The 21,658-nt window shown below is 44.5% G+C and overlaps 2 protein-coding genes across 2 annotated transcripts in view; both read right to left on the reverse strand.

The window, feature by feature from the left end:
• Gpb5 (Glycoprotein hormone beta 5) overlaps positions 1–21,658 on the reverse strand; it is a 73,995-nt gene that overhangs the window by 36,989 nt on the left and 15,348 nt on the right. The gene's annotated exons all lie outside the window — the stretch shown is intronic.
• LOC137502179 (craniofacial development protein 2-like) lies at positions 6,278–8,297 on the reverse strand. Its single transcript, XM_068229222.1, has 2 exons — positions 7,503–8,297; positions 6,278–6,547 (listed from the first exon to the last, which is right to left on the reverse strand). Exons 1-2 carry the CDS (start codon positions 8,295–8,297, stop codon positions 6,278–6,280), a joined length of 1,065 nt encoding a protein of 354 aa, XP_068085323.1.

Genomic DNA, 21,658 nt, shown 5'->3' on the forward strand with positions numbered 1-21,658 from the left:
AACCCAACTGTCTGCAGTCCTGAAGATGGTTTTCCGTGGTTTCCCATTTTCACACCAGGCAAATGCTGGGGGTACATTCCTATCACACCTATCCGTGTCGGTGCAATGTAAAGCAGATTCCAAAGTCGGTACTGATGTAAATATGACGCCAGCCTTGTTGCGTGTTTCTCTGGTGTGTTGTGTGTAAAGGGAAGTGTATTAATACGAACATACAAACACCCAGTCCCCGAACCAGGATATTTAGCGATGTGCAATTTAAGTCCTCGAAAGTTCCGGGAATCGAACCCGGGGCTCCCTCATCCGAAGATCACTAAGTTGTCCATTCAGCCAAGGGGTCGGACTGAATATTTTCTGAAATGTCCGTTCATTAGTGCATGAAAACCATTAGGAAGAGTTCACAAGATACGTCGTCAAATAATAACTTACTTCATTAGAGGAATCAAAGAAAACAGAAAGGCATAGAGTCATTCGTCCAGGCCATGCAGCAGTACAAACAAGATGTAGAGAGGCTCAGGTTTTAATGATCAAGGCACAGCCAGAGCAGAGGGATTGTATAGGCACTTATTTAATTTACAGAGCCTTGTACACCTAAGGTACAACAGGACACTTGCAGGACCTTGCACGGTCAGTACCCTAAAAATGGTCGGCTAATCCCAGAAACAAACAGAAACCTCTTATACTATTGCCCAGAAATTTATTTATTTATTTATTTATTTATTTATTTATTTATTTATTTATTTATTTATTTATTTATTTATTTATCGTATGACTTGTGCCAGGAGTGTCCGAGGACATGTTTGACTTGCCTACTGCAGGTTTTCTATTTCACGCCCATGGGCGACCTCCGCGCATGTGTGTGTGTGTGTGTGTGTGTGTGTGTGTGTGATTTGAGGATGATACCTGGTGCCAGCACCTAGCCAACTCGTGTCAAACAACACCAAGGGGTCTGTTCAAGGGTTAACGTCTCCATCCGACGGACGAATCATCAACAGCGTGACTTGTTCTCGCTTCACTGCAGAGAGGTTTGGAATTGAATCCAGGCACTTGGCACTCAGTGTAGTGATACCACACCCTCTTTTGCACTATCGTCAACAATCTGGTTATAAAAATCTTTCTATCAACGGGACTCGAGTCGTCTAACTACGGTGTCAGAGTCTTTAAGTCAACCAATGTGCATATGCAAGGAAAATACCACATATTTCCAATACCACAATTCACATACACATGAAAATTGGTAGGCCCATTACTAGTAAAATTAGCTACAATTTCTGCAATTTTCAGATTTCTACCTCAAAATTTCGAGTTTATATTGAAATTCCAGGTGTTAATTTTTAATACTAATGTATGTACCTTTTCTTTTTCAAGGAACATTCGAATCAAATTTTCTGAAAATTTAAATCTAATCTCACCAATAGCGTTTAAATAGATAGACGCAAGGATATTTTTCATGGTATAATATCAATCTTTTTAAAACATTTTTAAAGTTTGCATTTAAAAAATAGTGAAAAATGTTCAACATATGTCTTTTAAAATGTTATTTTTTCAAATATACCATTTCTGTTGTGGTGAAATGTGTTCTTATTAGTTTATTAAGTGTAGAAAATTTCACTCAGCGACCTTTCATGATGTCGGAAGAAAAGGAACATTTGTTACAAAAAATGGATAGGGCCTATACCAGAAATCATCAATGAAAGTTTGTCACTTATAAAACTATTTATTGAGCTAAAATGATCCAGAACTGTACTTTTGTCTTCCTCATCTTCTGATATTCTATTTTTAACCCTCTCCTGTTACCTTCTTTGTTTCATTCCAGGCAGAACTTCAGTTTCGGCTGCAGCAACACGTTTTTGACCGATAGTTCTGAGGATGCGGCATGTGCAGACTCCAGTTTTGAAGCCCATATTTAGAATAGTATTAATTCTTCCTTCATTTCCATCATTGTAATCAAGAACAGCATCATTTGTGGTCATTTTGACAGTGGTGAAGGAGCAAACGGTGATTTTATAACATATCCATATCACCGAGTTCAGGGATTCATTGGGATGTTGTGTTTTCCATCGGCGGAGAAGGTCGGTAGACCGGCTTTATTGTTAATATACTGTGTGACTGGATATCAATTAAACTAAATCCACTGTCGTCCTCTAGTCCATCACTGTAATAATTTGTCACTTTCCAAGTTTCTTCAGGTTAGATTGAGACCCACTTGGAGGTACGAAGATATTAGCCACAGCGTTATTTACGTCACTTGTCAGGTTCACATTTCGTCCTCTGAACATTATTGATCAGAGATTTTTTGTGTTCCCTAAAAGTAATTCTGTTACTTTTGCGCATATTAGCTGGCACCGAGAACACCACTCAGAAAAACAATCAACAATTTCAACAATGCATAGCAAGTCGCATGGCAAACCACGTCAACTAAAGCAATACTCGCTCCAGTTTCACAGCCTTCTAAATCATAAAAATACCGTCGTTATGAACTTTTTCGGTCATGTTGTAGTTATATTACGCCTTCTAGTACAGAATTCTGCTAATATGTAAGGATAAATAGCAACAAATACAAGAAGACTTGAACTGGTAAGACTGCAAGTTGTGAAAAGTGGACGTGGCCTAAACAACGGCTTTAAGTTATTGAATAGATTTAGAGATTTAATTCACATTCCAAACTTTGGAAATATAGACTATAAAGACTAGGCAACGAAATATGAGAATTTAAAAATATCAATATTTTGGTGTATTTTACTGACATCAGACGGGCTGAACAGAAAGGAATGTAAAACAGTAGTCGACATAACTCTGTGGCCCTGATGACTATATAGCCTATATATATTTAGAAATCCGGCATTTGCTTGGTGTTGAAGCGGGGAAACTACGGAAAACCAGTTATCTCCCGAATGCAAGCTGGCAGCTGTACTTCTTGAATCGCGCAGCCAACTTGCTCGGTACATTCTTTATAATGCGGATTCCTCTCTCCAATTTCTTTACCTACAAGAAGTCGGCCACTGGATGCTTGCCTGACACAGAGTTCCTTTCTTCATTAGCCTGGCGAACGGCAGTAGTGGTTTGATTATTCGTAAGCTCAGGAGACTTCTTCAGTTGGCCACTCTTCTACATCGGTCGGTTGAATGTCTGGGGCATTGTCTGCTATATCAGTATTGGGTCTTTTAACAAGTTTACCTTTGCTTCACACTTGGCCATTTTCCCCGTCATTTTTGTAGACGACGCACTTTCATGTTTTGACAAGAACAGCGGGACGGCATTTACTTGTGACAGGTTGGTCACTTAACCCACTAGAACAATATTATTATTAAATGGCGTATGGCCTCCAGAGAGGCCTGGTGCGGGTCTTTTTCTCGTAAACGGCCTATTAGGCGACCTGCATGTCTGTGAAGATGAGGGCCCTGCCTAGCATGATTTCCAAATGCGGAAAACGCCACACACACCCAGCCCCCGAGCCACTGGAATTGACCAATTAAGGTTAAAATCCCCGACCCGGCCGGGAATCGAACCCGGGATCCTCTGAACCAAAGGCCAGTACGCTGACCATTCAGCCAACGAGTCGGACAGCCGACTAGAAAATTCAATGTTAGCCAACGAAGCCGCAATTTGCACATCACTTGGGCAACATCTCCCATATTATAAAAGTAGCACAGGCGAGGTTGTAAACCCTAACGCAGATTACATTGTAGTCTTTGTGTAAATACAACAACAAAACGTGAAAAATATTCGTTACTTTACATCCCTGTAGAAGTAGATTCTGTAGACAATTGAACTTAGAGACTTTCTGACCGGATTAACTGGATACCTACCTAAAGCGATGGGAAGTGGCAGTGGAGCAGGTGCAAACTACCCCGCCGAGACTAGCTAGGAACGGTCACACTCTCGTGACAGAAGGTTGTGCAGCCTCCAGTCATAGAAGTGCAAGAGGTAGCTTTCAAAACAGTGTAACAAATTCAACGTATATTAATTAAAGCACAGACATCACTCACGCCACGGACCTGATGATCACAAATGAACAACAGTTTTAATTTTGACGAACGTGTTGTACAAAGAAACAAGAAAGACAGTAAAAGTATCGTGCCATAAACCGCGGAGAAGAGTGGAGTGAAATGGCAAAAGAAATATTGTTTTATTGTTTCTGGGAAGGTGAGGCATTGAGGGTCGGCAAGTTTACCATCTCGCACATGTATTCCCTGCCTTTCTGTATGACGTAAAGCAATGAAGTATTTTAACTGGTTTAAAATACGTCTTAACAATATTTTGACATGTTGAGTCATCAGCCCATATATTGGCTTGATGCAGCTCTCCTTCCCACCCTATCCTGTGCTAACCTTTTCATTTCTACGTAACTATTGCATCCTACGTCTGCTCTAATCTGCTTGCCATATTCATACCTTGGTCTACCCCTACCGCTCTTACCACCTACACTTCCTTCAAAAACCAGCTGAACAAATCCTGGGTGTCTTAAGATGTGTCCTATCATTCTATCTCTTCTTCTCGTCAAGTTTAGCCAAATCGATCTCATCTCGCCAATTCGATTCAGTATCTCTTCATTTGTGATTCGATCTATCCATCTCACCTTCAGCATTCTTCTGTAACACCACATTTCAAAAGCTTCTATTCTCTTTCTTTCTGAGCTAGTTATCGTCCATGTTTCACTTCCATACAATGCCACGCTCCACACGAAAGTCTTCAAAAAACATCTTCCTAATTCCTATATCAATGTTTGAAGTGAGCAAATTTCTTTTCTTAAGAAAGCTCTTCCTTGCTTGTGCTAGTCTGCATTTTATGTCCTCCTTACTTCTGCCATCGTTAGTTATTTTATTACCCAAGTAACAATATTCATCTACTTCCTTTAAGACTTAATTTCCTAATCTAATATTTCCTACATCACCTGCCTTCGTTCGACTGCACTCCATTACTTTTGTTTTGGACTTATTTATTTTTATCTTGTACTCCTTACCCAAGACTTCGTCCATACCATTCAGCAGCTTCTCAAGATCTTCTGCAGTCTCAGATGTAATAACAATATCATCGGCAAATCTCAAGGTTTTGATTTCCTCTCCTTGGATTGTGATTCCCTTTCCAAATTCCTCTTTAATTTCTTTTACTGGCTGTTCTATGTAAACAATGAAAAGGAGGGGGGAAACCGCAGCCTTGCCTCACTCCTTTCTGGATTGCCGCTTCTTTTTCAAAGCCCTAGATCCTTATCACTGCAGACTGATTTTTATACAGATTGTACATAAGTCTTCGTTCTCGGTATCTGATACCAATCACCTTCAGAATCTTAAATAGCTTGGTCCAATCAACATTATCGAATGCCTTTTCTAGATCTACGAATCCCATGTTGTTGTGCTATTGGGAGCAATGAACGACAAAGTAACATGCAAGATATGCACGTAGACAGAGATACGGTAGATACACAATAATATGTACGATATTACGCAGGGACACGAGCAACTAGCGATTTCGAAAGGAAAATACAGTATTAGAACCGCCAGGCACAGTGGAGCCCTCGTACGCTTCGTTGGTCTAAACAGCATGGAACACAAGGTCATGTGTCTGTATCGGCACTAATGGCTTGTTTACCAGTCAGTCTGGCGGTAGATGTGGTAGTGCTCAGTATTGTCAACATGGGACCAAAGAAAGGAGAACATACGTCCGCCGTTCGAGAGAACATTGTGTTATTGCACTCACATGGCAGAGGTTGCGGAGAGATCGGTAGAATGCTTACTATCAGCTTCTCCACTGCGCGAACTATTATACGCAAATATAAGGAGCATGGATCTACAGCAAACAACGTCAGATCAGGCCGCCCACTAATATTCACACAACGAAAGAGACGGTGTGTCGAATGTTTAGTCCAAGAAGATTCGACAATAAATGCTGCCTCATTAGCTGCGGGCGTCGCCACAACATCTAACAATACGGCGAGTGCACAGACAGTACGGAATGTCTTGCATAGCGCTGATATGCAGGGCAGATCCCCACGAGAGAAACCATACATCTTTGAGGTAAATAGGAAGAAACGCATTGCGTTTGCCATGGAATGTTGTGGAAAATGGCTGGAATTCTGGGCCACTGTCATATCCTTAGACGAGTCGAAGTTCAACCTGTTTGGTTCTGACGGACGAAAGAAAGTGTAACGAAAAGCTAACACCGAATTACACCAACAACACACAGCACCAACAGTAAAGCATGGTAGTGGACATGTTATGGCTTGAGGGTCCATCGCATCCTCGGGAGTTGGAAAGCTGACCTTTATTGAAGGACATGTGGATCAGTAAAAGTACATTGGTGTGTTGCGGGATAATTTATCCAACAGTGTAGACATGCTCGGCCTGGATGGGGTCTTCCATTTCCAACAGGGTGACGACCCCAAACACAATTCGTGAGTGGTTACTGTAAAATGCCCCCAGACGAGTTCTTCTTCCACCACACAGCTCCGAGCATTTGTAAGATCATCTTGGAAGAGAAAAGGCCAAGCGCTGCCCGTCTGATAAAGAAGAACTGAAGAGGGTTCTACAAGATAGATGGTCGGCAATTGCACCTGAAACGATGAAGTTGGTGCATTCAATGCCGAAACGTGTAGAGACTGTGATTCGTGCTAATGGCTTGCATAAACGATACTGAAACGTGCGCACGAACACCTACAGTATACTGTGCCAATACTTGTTTTGCAGTCTTAAAGTGGATGTCCTTGTGTAAATACATACTTCTTTTGTGTTATTGTTGTGATGACAGTGCATTACAGTTTGGTTGTACATTATATTGAGGACTACACATGTTATTTTCTTTCACGTTTCCTGTATACATATATTTTGGGGAACATAGGTTGTGTCAATACTTTTTGCCCTTCTTGATTCGAACCTCTAAGATCAGACGTAAAGTCAGGATTACTTCACGTGTTCCTACATTTCTTCTGAAGCCAATTGATCTTCTACCAACTCAGCTTCAAATTGCTTTTCCATTCTTCTGTAAATAATACGTGTTAAAATTTTGTAAGCATAAGATACTAAACTAATGGTGCGGTAGCTTTCACACCTGTCAGCACAGACTTCCTTGGGAATAGGTATAACAACATTCTGCCGAAAATCGGATGGAACTTCTCCTGTCTCATACATCTTACACACTAAATGTAATAAACTTGCTATGCTGGTTTCTCCTAAGGTAGTCAATAATCCAGAGGGAATGTCATCAATTCCAGGTGCCTTGTTCCTATTTAGGTCGCTCACAGCTCTACCAAACTTTGACCTCAAAATTAGGTCTCCCACTTCATCAGCATCAACAGACTCTTCTTGTTCCAGAACCAAATTATCTACATCTTTACCTTGATACAACTGTTAGATATGTTCCTGCCATCTTTCTACTTTGTCTTCTTTCCTTAGAAGTGGCTTTCCATCCGAGCTCTTAATATTCATACACCTAGATTTCCTTTCTCCAAAGATATCCTTGATTTTCCTGTATGCAGCATCTACCTTTCCTAGGACCATACAACATTCGACATCCTTGCACTTCTCCTTCAGCCAGTCTTCTTTAGCTACCTTGCACTTTCTACCCACTTCATTCTTTAATCGGCTGTATTCTTTTCTGCCCTCTTCATTTCTAGCATTCTTGTATTTTCGTCGTTCATCAGAAAAATCTAGTATCACCTGAGTTATCCACTGATTCTTAATTGATCTTTTCTTCTTTCCTAACATTTCTTCAACAGCCCTCCTGACTTCATTTCTCATGACTATCCACTCTTCCTCTATTGTGTTTCCTTCAGCCTTTTCATTTAGTCCTTTTGCAACATGTTCCTTGAAACAGTCCCTCACAGTATTTTCTTTCAACTTGTCTAGATCCCATCTTTTTGCATTCTTTCCTTTCTTAAATGTCTTGAGCTTCAGATGGTATTTCATGACCAAGTTGTGGTCAGAGTCCACGTCTGCTCCTGGAAAAGTTTTGCAATTCAACACCTGGTTTCTGAATCTCTGCTTAACCATAATGAAGTCTATTTGATACCTTCCAGTGACTACAGGTCTTGTCCACGGATAAAGCCGTCGTTTGTGGTGTTTGAACCAAGTATTGACAAGTACGAAATTATGATCAGTGCAGAATTCAACCAGCCGACTTCCTCTTTCGTTCCTTTGTACCAATCCGAATTTTCCTACCGTACTACCATCTCTTCCCTGGCCCACCACTGCATTCCAGTCTCCCATCACAATTAGATTCTCGTCACCTTTTACGTATTGTATTAAATCTTCTATCTCTTCATATATTCTTTCGATTTCCTCATTATTCGCTAAGCTAGTAGGCATATAGACCTGCACTATTGTAGTAGGCATTGGTTTGGTGTATATCTTGACGACAATCATTCTGCCACTATGATGTTCGTAGTAGCTTACCCGCTGCCCTATTTTCCTATTCATTATACCTTCGAGCCGAGTAGGATATATGAGAGCTACCGGGATGTTATAAACCCTAATACCTCGGAGCCGAGTGGGGGATATGGCAGCCGACTGGGATGTTATAAACCTTCATACTGAGGAGCCGACTGGGATGTTATAAACCCTCATAACTCGGACCCGACTGGGATGTTATAAACCCTCATACTGCGGAGCCGACTGAGATTTTATAAACCCTCATACCTCGGAGCCGACAGGGATGTTATAAACCCTCATACTGCGGAGCCGACTGGGATGTTATAAACCCTCATACCTCGGAGCCGACTGGGATGTTATAAACCCTCATACTGCGGAGCCGACTGGGATGTTATAAACCCTCATACTGCGGAGCCGACTGGGATGTTATAAACCCTCATACCTCGGAGCCGACTGGGATGTTATAAACCCTCATACTGCGGAGCCGACTGGGATGTTATAAACCCTCAGACTGCGGAGCCGACTGGGATTGTATAAACCCTCATACTGCGGAGCCGACTGGGATGTTATAAACCCTCACACTGCAGAGTCGACTGAGATATTATAAACCCTCATACCTCGGAGCCGACTGGGAAGTTATAAACCCACATACCTCGGAGCCGACAGGGATGTTATAAACCCTCATACCTCGGAGCCGACTGGGATGTTATCAACCCTCATACCTCGGAGCCGACTGGGATGTTATAAACCCTCATACTGCGGAGCAGACTGGGATGTTATAAACCCTCATACTGCGGAGCCGACTGGGATGTTATAAACCCTCACACTGCAGAGTCGACTGAGATATTATAAACCCTCATACCTCGGAGCCGACTGGGATCTTATAAACCCTCATACTGCGGAGCCGACTGGGATGTTATAAACCCTCATACTGCGGAGCCGACTGGGATGTTATAAACCCTCATACTGCGGAGCCGACTGGGATGTTATAAACCCTCACACTGCGGAGTCGACTGAGATATTATAAACCCTCATACCTCGGAGCCGACTGGGATCTTATAAACCCTCATACTGCGGAGCCGACTGGGATGTTATAAACCCTCATACTGCGGAGCCGACTGGGATGTTATAAACCCTCATACCTCGGAGCCGACTGGGATGTTATAAACCCTCATACTGCGGAGCCGACTGGGATGTTATAAACCCTCATACTGCGGAGTCGACTGAGATATTATAAACCCTCATACCTCGGAGCCGACTGGGATCTTATAAACCCTCACACTGCGGTGCCGACTGGGATGTTATAAACCCTCAGACTGCGGAGCCGACTGGGATTGTATAAACCCTCATACTGCGGAGCCGACTGGGATGTTATAAACCCTCACACTGCAGAGTCGACTGAGATATTATAAACCCTCATACCTCGGAGCCGACTGGGATGTTATAAACCCACATACCTCGGAGCCGACAGGGATGTTATAAACCCTCATACCTCGGAGCCGACTGGGATGTTATCAACCCTCATACCTCGGAGCCGACTGGGATGTTATAAACCCTCATACTGCGGAGCAGACTGGGATGTTATAAACCCTCATACTGCGGAGCCGACTGGGATGTTATAAACCCTCACACTGCGGAGTCGACTGAGATATTATAAACCCTCATACCTCGGAGCCGACTGGGATCTTATAAACCCTCATACTGCGGAGCCGACTGGGATGTTATAAACCCTCATACTGCGGAGCCGACTGGGATGTTATAAACCCTCATACTGCGGAGCCGACTGGGATGTTATAAACCCTCATACTGCGGAGCCGACTGGGATGTTATAAACCCTCACACTGCGGAGTCGACTGAGATATTATAAACCCTCATACCTCGGAGCCGACTGGGATCTTATAAACCCTCATACTGCGGAGCCGACTGGGATGTTATAAACCCTCATACTGCGGAGCCGACTGGGATGTTATAAACCCTCATACCTCGGAGCCGACTGGGATGTTATAAACCCTCATACCTCGGAGCCGACTGGGATGTTATAAACCCTCATACTGCGGAGCCGACTGGGATGTTATAAACCCTCATACTGCGGAGTCGACTGAGATATTATAAACCCTCATACCTCGGAGCCGACTGGGATCTTATAAACCCTCACACTGCGGTGCCGACTGGGATGTTATAAACCCTCAGACTGCGGAGCCGACAGGGATTGTATAAACCCTCATACTGCGGAGCCGACTGGGATGTTATAAACCCTCACACTGCAGAGTCGACTGAGATATTATAAACCCTCATACCTCGGAGCCGACCGGGATGTTATAAACCCACATACCTCGGAGCCGACTGGGATGTTATCAACCCTCATACCTCGGAGCCGACTGGGATGTTATCAACCCTCATACCTCGGAGCCGACTGGGATGTTATCAACCCTCATACCTCGGAGCCGACTGGGATGTTATAAACCCTCATACTGCGGAGCAGACTGGGATGTTATAAACCCTCATACTGCGGAGCCGACTGGGATGTTATAAACCCTCACACTGCGGAGTCGACTGAGATGTTATAAACCCTCATACCTCGGAGCCGACTGGGATCTTATAAACCCTCATACTGCGGAGCCGACTGGGATGTTATAAACCCTCATACTGCGGAGCCGACTGGGATGTTATAAACCCTCATACTGCGGAGCCGACTGGGATGTTATAAACCCTCACACTGCGGAGTCGACTGAGATATTATAAACCCTCATACCTCGGAGCCGACTGGGATCTTATAAACCCTCATACTGCGGAGCCGACTGGGATGTTATAAACCCTCATACTGCGGAGCCGACTGGGATGTTATAAACCCTCATACTGCGCAGCCGACTGGGATCTTATAAACCCTCACACTGCGGAGCCGACTGGGATGTTATAAACCCTCATACTGCGGAGTCGACTGAGATATTATAAACCCTCATACTGCGGAGCCGACTGGGATGTTATAAACCCTCATACTGCGCAGCCGACTGGGATCTTATAGACCCTCACACTGCGGAGCCGACTGGGATGTTATAAACCCTCATACCTCGGAGCCGACTGGGATGTTATAAACCCTCACACTGCGGAGCAGACTGGGATGTTATAAACCCTCACACTGCGGAGCAGACTGGGATGTTATAAACCCTCACACTGCGGAGCCGACTGGGATTTTATAAACCCTCATACCTCGGAGCCGACTGGGATGTTATAAACGCTCACACTGCGGAGCCGACTGGGATTTTATAAACCCTCACACTGCAGAGCCGACTGGGATTTTATAAACCCTCATACCTCGGAGCCGACTGGGATGTTATAAACCCTCATACCTCGGAGCCGACTGGGATGTTATAAACGCTCACACTGCGGAGCCGACTGGGATTTTATAAACCCTCACACTGCGGAGCCGACTGGGATTTTATAAACCCTCATACCTCGGAGCCGACTGGGATGTTATAAACCCTCGCAGTGCGGAGCCGACTGGGATGTTATAAACCCTCGCACTGCGGAGCCGACTGGGATGTTATAAACCCTCACACTGCGGAGCCGACTGGGATGTTATAAACCCTCATACCTCGGAGCCGACTGGCATTGTATAAACCCTCATAACTCGGAGCCGACTGGGATATTATAAACCCTCATACCTCGGAGCCGACTGGGATTTTATAAACCCTCATACTGCGGAGCCGACTGGGATGTTATAAACGCTCACACTGCGGAGCCGACTGGGATGTTATAAACCCTCACACTGCGGAGCCGACTGGGATGTTATAAACCCTCACACTGCGGAGCCGACTGGGATGTTATAAACCCTCACACTGCGGAGCCGACTGGGATGTTATAAACCCTCACACTGCGGAGCCGACTGGGATTTTATAAACCCTCACACTGCAGAGCCGACTGGGATTTTATAAACCCTCATACCTCGGAGCCGACTGGGATGTTATGAACCCTCATACCTCGGAGCCGACTGGGATGTTATAAACCCTTATTCCTCGGAGCCGACTGGGATTTTATAAACCCTCATACTGCGGAGCCGACTGGGATGTTATAAACCCTCATACTGCGGAGCCGACTGGGATGTTATAAACCCGCATACCTCGGAGCCGACTGCGATGTTATAAACCCTCATACCTCGGAGCCGACTGGGATGTTATAAACCCTCATACCTCGGAGCCGACTGGGATTTTATAAACCCTCGCACTGCGGAGCCGACTGGGATGTTATAAACCCTCGCACTGCGGAGCCGACTGAGATGTTATAAACCCTCATACCTCGGAGCCGACTGGGATGTTATAAACCCTCACACTGCGGAGCCGACTGAGATGTTATAAACCCTCATACCTCGGAGCCGACTGGGATGTTATAAACCCTCACACTGCGGAGCCGACTGCGATGTTATAAACCCTCATACCTCGGAGCCGACTGGGATGTTATAAACCCTCATACCGCGGAGCCGACTGGGATGTTATAAACCCTCATACCTCGGAGCCGACTGGGATTTTATAAACCCTCATACCTCGGAGCCGACTGGGATGTTATAAACCCTCATACTGCGGAGCCGACTGGTATGTTATAAACCCTCATACCTCGGAGCCGACTGGGATTTTATAAACCCTCATACCGTGGAGCCGACTGGTATGTTATAAACCCTCATACCGCGGAGCCGACTGGGATTTTATAAACCCTCGCACTGCGGAGCCGACTGGGATGTTATAAACCCTCTCACTGCGGAGCCGACTGGGATGTTATAAACCCTCACACTGCGGAGCCGACTGGGATGTTATAAACCCTCATACTGCGGAGCCGACTGGGATGTTATAAACCCTCATACTGCGGAGCCGACTGGGATGTTATAACCCCTCATATTGCGGAGCCGAATGGGATGTTATAAACCCTCATACTGCGGAGCCGACTGGGATGTTATAAACCCTCATACCTCGGAGCCGACTGGGATGTTATAAACCCTCACACTGCGGAGTCGACTGAGATGTTATAAACCCACATACCTCGGAGCCGACTGAGATGTTATAAACACTCATACCGCGGAGCCGAGTGGGATGTTATAAACCCTCATACTGCGGAGTCGAGTGGGATGTTATAAACCCTCATACCGCGGAGCCGAGTGGGATGTTATAAACCCTCATACTGCGGAGCCGACTGAGATGTTATAAACCCTCATACCGCGGAGCCGAGTGGGATGTTATAAACCCTCATACTGCGGAGCCGAGTGGGATGTTATAAACCCTCATACCTCGGAGCCGACTGGGATGTTATAAACCCTCATACCGCTGAGCCGACTGGGATGTTATAAACCCTCATACCTCGGAGCCGACTGGGATGTTATAAACCCTCATACCGCGGAGCCGACTGGGATGTTATAAACCCTCATACCGCGGAGCCGACTGGTATGTTATAAACCCTCATACCTCGGAGCCGAGTGGGATGTTATAAACCCTTATATATCGGAGCTGAGTGGGAGAAATGTGAGCAATCAGTGGGTGGCTCGGTCACCTGGTTAGTGATTCATTCCAGTAAGGTAGCCAGCCGATGAGGGGTACTTGTCAAGCCAATAGCTCTAACTCGAATGCTAGGCGTGTAACCTAGCGATTTGGTTGCATGGTTTGGATGACCCATATGTAAGCGTCCATTGGAGAGAAGGTGGTTCGAACTTCACAGGCGGTAGCCCTGATATGGTTTTCTATTTTCACACCAGGCAAATGGTCTGGCTGAATCCTTGATTAAGGCCACGGCCGCTTGCTTCTTAATCCTAGCCCTAACCTGCGGAGTTGTTAGCGTAATGTGTAGTGTGCAAATTAATGAATGTGTATTATGAAGAGCACAAAATACCTAGTCCCCGAGCCCAGCGAATTAACCATACACTGTTAAAATGCCCAGTTCAACTGAGAATGAATCGCGGCGGAAGTACGCTGATCAGCCAAATCTCCGGAAATATTGACATTCCGGGAACGTCCCTTTGATAACATTGCTGAAAATGGAAATAGATATTCGATACCTACCTTTATGTAAGGCGAACACTTCAGTTGAGTCATCCTGCATTTACTTCAGAAGAGGAACTGCTGAAGGTGATTGGATTTGAGCGAGCGCTGGTCCCTATTCAAATCAAGTAGCTTATTCATTAAGGAATTTAAACTGATTTGCAAGAGTGTTTAACACAAGTGTTGTCACAAGAAATACCAGTTTAAGGTCTTCGTCGCTACCTTCCTAAGACTTCAAAGTTAATTTCCTGCTCTTACAAATTCTCGGATTTAATCTCCGTTTAATATTTACAGGGGAAAACTCTGATACCGAGCGGTGAAAATTACGTTTTCTGTGGCCTTGTTAAAATCGCGTACATCGTTTAATTGTGGGAGGTACAAATGTGTAATGATCCGCTAGTTACTTTGCTACATTTCCTTAAGTTCCGGGGTTGACTCCTCATAACGTAAGTTATATTTTCTGAACGTGGAGTCTGGTCAACATAAACATATCAGCAGTCCCGATCAAGAGTGACTCAGTCATGACAATAACAATTAACATTAAAATTAACTCATCCCAGGGAATGTCAAGATAAGTCAAATAAATACAGTTCTCACGGGAAGCACTTGATTTACGAAATTATGTCAAAACATCCTGGATTACATGAAACAACTCATTAAATGACGATTTTGATTGATTTTGTTTTAATTCAAAAACGGAATGAAGTCTTGAACCGTATCCGGCTCCATTGATAAGTGGTTACTGGGGTCGTGGGTTCGATTCCCGTCTCTGCCACGAAATTTGAAAAGTGGTACGAGAACTGGAACGGGGTCCACTCGGCCTCGGGTGGTTAACTGAGTAGAGGTGGGTTCGATTCCCACCTCGGCCATCCTCCAAGTGGTTCTCCCTCGTTTCCCACGTCTTCTCCAGGCAAATGGCGCGATGGTACCTAATGTAAGGCTTCTTGCTTGCCTATCCTTTCTACAAGTCCCGTGTTCAACATAGCAGGTGAGGCCGCCTGGGCGAGTTAGTGGTCCTCCTTCCTAGTTGTATCCCCCGACCCAGGACACTGCCCTTGAGGTGGTAGGGGTGGGATCCCTCACCGAGTCCGAGGGGGAGACCAACCCTGGACGGTAAATGGACTAAGTTATAATCTCAGCTGCAGAGGAATGAGAACTCTACTGGCTCAGGTGTAATTAACGTGCTTGCATTGTACATGGTGCGCCGAATGGACCTGTTGAACCAGGACACTGAACGTAAGGCCAGCAGAGCTACTGATAGGATCGCCGCAATACCCCGCCCAGTAGGAGATTTTAAAATATCATGTCTAGTTTTCCGCAGGGAAATCAGTCCACACGTCCAGTAAATAAATAAACTTTCTCGGCGTCTAATGCATTATTGAACAGCTCGTTGTCGGTTCATCTCTTCAAATGAGTCTACTGTAGAGTATTCTAGCTGGCATAAGAAGTCGTATTTCTTCCCTCTCAACAGACACCTTCTCTACGACATGTTTCTGTATCCGGCGAAGTAAATAAAATGAATATTATGTAAAATACCCTAGAATTTTAAAGAATACCTGTGATTATTTTTTACCATTTGTAAGATTACTTAGGCCTATTTACTATAAGATATCTCATACTTGCTTGACATACAGCACGTCCTTCCTTTCGCTCATGTGTTCGGCCTCGCTTAGAATTTCACAAGTCGCATGGGAGTGTATTCGACTACATAACTTAGGAACTAAATAATAATAATAATAATAATAATAATAATAATAATAATAATAATAATAATAATAATAATAATTTGTTTTTACGTCCCACTAACTACTTTTACGGTCCTTGGAAAGGCCGAGTTGCCTGAATTTAGTCCCGCAGGAGTCTCCGTGGCTCAGGTGGCAGCGCACCGGCCTCTCACCACTGCGTTCCGTGGTTCACATCCCAGTCATTCCATGTGAGATTTTTGCTGGACAAAGCGGAGGCAGGACAGGTTTTTCTCCGGGTACTCCGGTTTTCCCTGTCATCATTCATTCCAGCAACACTCTCCATTAACATTTCATCTGTCAGTCATTAATCATTGCCCCAGAGGAATGCGACAGGCCTCGGCAGCCGGCACAATTTCTATCCTCGCAGCAAGATGGGGCTTCATCCATTCCATTCCTGACCCGGTCGAACGACTGGAAACAGCCTGTGGATTTTCAATTTCAGGAGTTTTTCTACGTGTCAGTAAATCTGCCGATACAAGGTTGACGTATTTCAGCACCTTCAAATACTGTACCACATGACTGAGCCAGGTTCGAACCTGCCAAGTTGGGGTCAGAAGGCCAGAGCCTCAACCGTCTGAGCCACTCAGCCCGGCATTAGAAACTACGGTTTGTAAGGTGAAGGTTGGAAATATTCTTTGAAATATCTGTAGTTGCAATAACCGAGGACGTCATGGTATGTCCGCCAATTTCTATTGATACTGTCATTGTTGGAGGGCAGTAAAATGACTATAGCCGTTGCCTACGAGGTAGGCCTATACAAGGCCGGGAAGTGGGACGATAGAAATGCGGGTCGCAAGTAGTTTTGCGAACGTCCGCTAGAGGTCTCGACGTTGTGCTATGCTGCACGCGCGACATACACTCAATTAATAGTACATGCTGGTTTTTAAAGATGTAAAAAAACTACAAATAATGACATTAGGACCACCTAAATGTGATTTACAGCGATTGGATGTAAAGTAAAGCACATTTAAGTGATATTTGGCATTATTTTAGGCGAAGTAAAGTACAATAAATAATAAATAATAAAAATGATACATTAAAATTACTTACCATGATCACTGCTCGTATCACTCACATTTTTAAGATCTTCCAACTTAAAGGCTTTGTCCTGAAGTTCTTTTCCCAGGCAAAGGCATCTTTAATTTTATGAGCTTCATAGTCGAGTATCGGTTTTAAAAGTTTTGTAATGAGAGTTACGGTCCGTGCTCTCTGATCACACTCGTCACATTTCAATGCCTCAATGACCTTTGAAACAACAAAGACGTTTTTAGTTTTTTAAACTAAATTAGTATTTCCCAGATAACGTACGGGGTGACGCGTAAAATTCAACGTATTTTGCAGAAAGTAAACAAATTTTCTTGAGGGGTAGCGTAATGCTCCACGATCTTTCATCCTATTGAGGCACATCAGTAGACTGTCAGTAGTGGCCGAGGATATGTCCCAAGCATGATTCACAATTGAATTTTCTTCTGCAACTCGAACAAGATAACCACCTATCATGGCCAAGGAAGACAACTAGAGAGTGACCGGTTTCTCTGAAAAGGCATGGTGCCATTCTTAATATCAATAACGTCTAAGATAATACAAAACTCGCAGATATTTTAGGCCTGTTAAAATAGTACATCTGAAAGAAAATACACTGACTGACAGAACAAATGCAACACCAAGAAGGAGTGGTCAGAACTTTATGCCAATTGCAGGGTAGACTGACGTCACTGGGGTATGCTCATGATGTGAAATGCGCCGCTGTGCTGCGCACGTAGCGAACGATAAATGGGACACGGCGTTGGCGAATGGCCCACTTCGTACCGTGATTTCTCAGCCGACACTCATTGTAGAACGTGTTGTCGTGTGCCACAGGACACGTGTATAGCTAAGAATGCCAGGCCGCCGTCAACGGAGGCATTTCCAGCAGACAGACGACTTTACGAGGGGTATGGTGATCGGGCTGAGAAGGGCAGGTTGGTCGCTTCGTCAAATCGCAGCCGATACCCATAGGGATGTGTCCACGGTGCAGCGCCTGTGGCGAAGATGGTTGGCGCAGGGACATGTGGCACGTGCGAGGGGTCCAGGCGCAGCCCGAGTGACGTCAGCACGCGAGGATCGGCGCATCCGCCGCCAAGCGGTGGCAGCCCCGCACGCCACGTCAACCGCCATTCTTCAGCATGTGCAAGACACCCTGGCTGTTCCAATATCGACCAGAACAATTTCCCGTTGATTGGTTGAAGGAGGCCTGCACTCCCGGCGTCCGCTCAAAAGACTACCATTGACTCCACAGCATAGACGTGCACGCCTGGCATGGTGCCGGGCTAGAGCGACTTGGATGAGGGAATGGCGGAACGTCGTGTTCTCCGATGAGTCACGCTTCTGTTCTGTCAGTGATAGTCACCGCAGACGAGTGTGGCGTCGGCGTGGAGAAAGGTCAAATCCGGCAGTAACTGTGGAGCGCCCTACCGCTAGACAACGCGGCATCATGGTTTGGGGCGCTATTGCGTATGATTCCACGTCACCTCTAGTGCGTATTCAAGGCACGTTAAATGCCCACCGCTACGTGTAGCATGTGCTGCGGCCGGTGGCACTCCCGTACCTTCAGGGGCTGCCCAATGCTCTGTTTCAGCAGGATAATGCCCGCCCACACACTGCTCGCATCTCCCAACAGGCTCTACGAGGTGTACAGGTGCTTCCGTGGCCAGCGTACTCTCCGGATCTCTCACCAATCGAACACGTGTGGGATCTCATTGGACGCCGTTTGCACACTCTGCCCCAGCCTCGTACGGACGACCAACTGTGGCAAATGATTGACAGAGAATGGAGAACCATCCCTCAGGACACCATCCGCACTCTTATTGACTCTGTACCTCGACGTGTTTCTGCGTGCATCGCCGCTCGCGGTGGTCCTACATCCTACTGAGTCGATGCCATGCGCATTGTGTAACCTGCATATCGGTTTGAAATAAACATCAATTATTCGTCCGTGCCGTCTCGGTTTTTTCCCCAACTTTCATCCCTTTCGAACCACTCCTTCTTGGTGTTGCATTTGCTCTGTCAGTCAGTGTACAATAATCGCGAACTAATTATTTAGCTTACCTTCGAGCGTCTCATCAAGTAATTCCAAAACTGGTCAAGATTACGAGTATAGTGCAGTCTAACGTTTCCTCCATTGCTTCGTAGTGGGATGTTATTCCTATTTCTCCATTCGAAAAGCCAACGTACCGGTAATTCGTAAGTGTCTTTTATTGCGGAAGTCGGAGGCAGTGAACTGAGTGCTCAGAACTAGCGCACACTTCCCGGCCTTGGATATCTCCACGGCCGACTTGATCCCTCGCTGCGCTCCAAGGAGCTAGCTAGAGCGACAAACAAGTCGGCCGTGATATCTCGTAGGCAACGCTCTAGTTCGCCACTCCCTGGCGCTAATGTGTTTATCGTTACGTTTGCCTCGTAGAACTCCATCGTATCAGCACTGCCTTCGTGATGTACAGGCCGTACTGTACCTCCGATGACGTCACGCAAAGAGGCGAGCTGTTTCCACCGTCCGACCGGTGTAATGCAAGGACATGATGCTTCTGTACCTTTTGTATTTGTGAAATATTTACAATTGTTGTATCAATAAAACACGTAAGATCACTAAAACCTGTAATCGCATCATAACTCGTAATTCAGGTCTATGTAATTTTGGGAGAAGTAGGTGTGAAGTGCGATCTACGCGGTCAAAGCTTCAGTGTTTTACTCGTCAGTACCCAACAAATAATTATTATGCATTAATACAAATATGGAGACAACAAACGTGCAATAATAAACTTTACTTCCATACCCTTAGATGGCCATAAATACGGTAGCTTTCTTGGTTCTTTTTGTTGCTGTTGACACTTCTGGCACTATCCTTCGAAGACTTTCTTGAAACCCTTTCTTCTATACAAACACCTGTGCCATTTTTTGTTTAGTAATAGCCCATGTTTTCCCAAATATTAATGCACTAATCAGCTAGATCTATTAGTTACTTCCCACATTCACGGAAACTGCCGAGGAATGGTTTTTACTCGCATTAATTTTGGGGAGAAAAGGCAGCGCGTAGTCAACATTACGAACCCAAGAAATAACCATATGTAGGTTCCATTGGTTACTATCCACTTTTATGCTTGTTCTGTATCAACAATAAAACGCTCTGCTGTAAATCTGTTAAACAAGAAAGTCAAAAGCAGAACTCATCATCACCTCTGGAAAATGAGTGAAACATACTCCTTTATTCTTCGTAACACGTATTTTTTCGGTTGGGATCTTCGTTTTTCATAAAGATAACCTGCCACCATACGAAGAAAATGAAAATATTAATGTCTACTTACTTGTATAGTTGTATTTTCGCCGTGGTACGCATAAGTTGTGGCAAATGCGAACTTTCACACACTGTATTTCAATTTGTAGCACATTATATTTCCACTACAACGTGTTATACGATAACAGTTAAATGAGTAAATTACACGAGAAGTATTCCGTCCCTTGAATTTACATTACTCACCACGTTACAAGTAACTAATCTCATTTTGTCCCGTATTGAAGATACAATAAATAAAATTCCTTCAAGAATAAAATTACTGTGTCCACCTATTCAATACAATTATATTCTGTAGTGATTAAATCCTACATGAATTATAAACAGAACCAAAGAAATAATGGTGCCATTTTAAACTGCGGTAAAAATGAAATGGCGTATGGCTTTTAGTGCCGGGAGTGCCCAAAGACAAGTTGCAGGAGCAGCTCTTTTGATTTGACGCCCGTAGGTGATCTGTGCGTCGTAGTGTTTATAATTCATGTAGGATTTAATCACTACAGAATGTAATTGTATTGAATAGGTGGACACAGTAATTTTATTCTTGAAAGAATTTTACTCACCACGTGAAGGTACCATGCCTAACCTAAACTATGAGGTCTCATTATCTTAATAACAGCTGTTTACGTAAATCCTGATGTGATAAATTTAAAGAAAAAACAAGCAATATACTTTAAATATAAATTTGTGTCTCTCAGCGGCCACAATTATCCTAAGAATGCCCCCAATCCTTATGAATTACATTCACAAGTACAATTTGTAACATTCGCTTAGTTCGCCGCAATTGATCAGCTGATTGGCTTGGCGCTCTTCCTACAGTACGGCCTGTATATTACGAAGGAAGTGGTATCAGTTACCAATGTTCCATCAGTTCGTGACCAGGTCAGTTGAAAATTTGATTATTAATAAGTGTATGACAATTTAAAACTTCTCTTATTAAAATTCAATTTCCATAAAATACAAAGTCATATCATAAAGGAAAAAACTACGTCCAGCTCTTTACCAGGTGGTAGTGTCCCGAGAATGAATATGACATTACCGTGCATTAGAGTTATGCTGATGCACCGTAAAAGGAAAGTAGATAACCGGGTATCGCCGAGAATCCGAGTAATCCGTTGGCCAACCTCTTTGATAAAAATGAGACCATTATTGCCCCAGGTACCATTCGATTCAGCGGGTACTCCCAGGAAGATGAATTTGTCCAACACATCG

The sequence above is a fragment of the Anabrus simplex genome, chromosome 9 (genome assembly GCF_040414725.1).
Source record: "Anabrus simplex isolate iqAnaSimp1 chromosome 9, ASM4041472v1, whole genome shotgun sequence".
Taxonomy (NCBI): domain Eukaryota; kingdom Metazoa; phylum Arthropoda; class Insecta; order Orthoptera; family Tettigoniidae; genus Anabrus; species Anabrus simplex.

Coding starts and splice junctions, on each gene's coding strand:
- LOC137502179 (XM_068229222.1), bottom strand. CDS start 8,297: ATGCCTACTAGCTTAGCGAATAATGAGGAAATCGAAAGAATATATGAA. Junction 6,548..7,502: donor TGAAGGAGAAGTGCAAGGAT/GTCGAATGTTGT, acceptor TCATCGTTTCAG/GTGCAATTGCCGACCATCTA.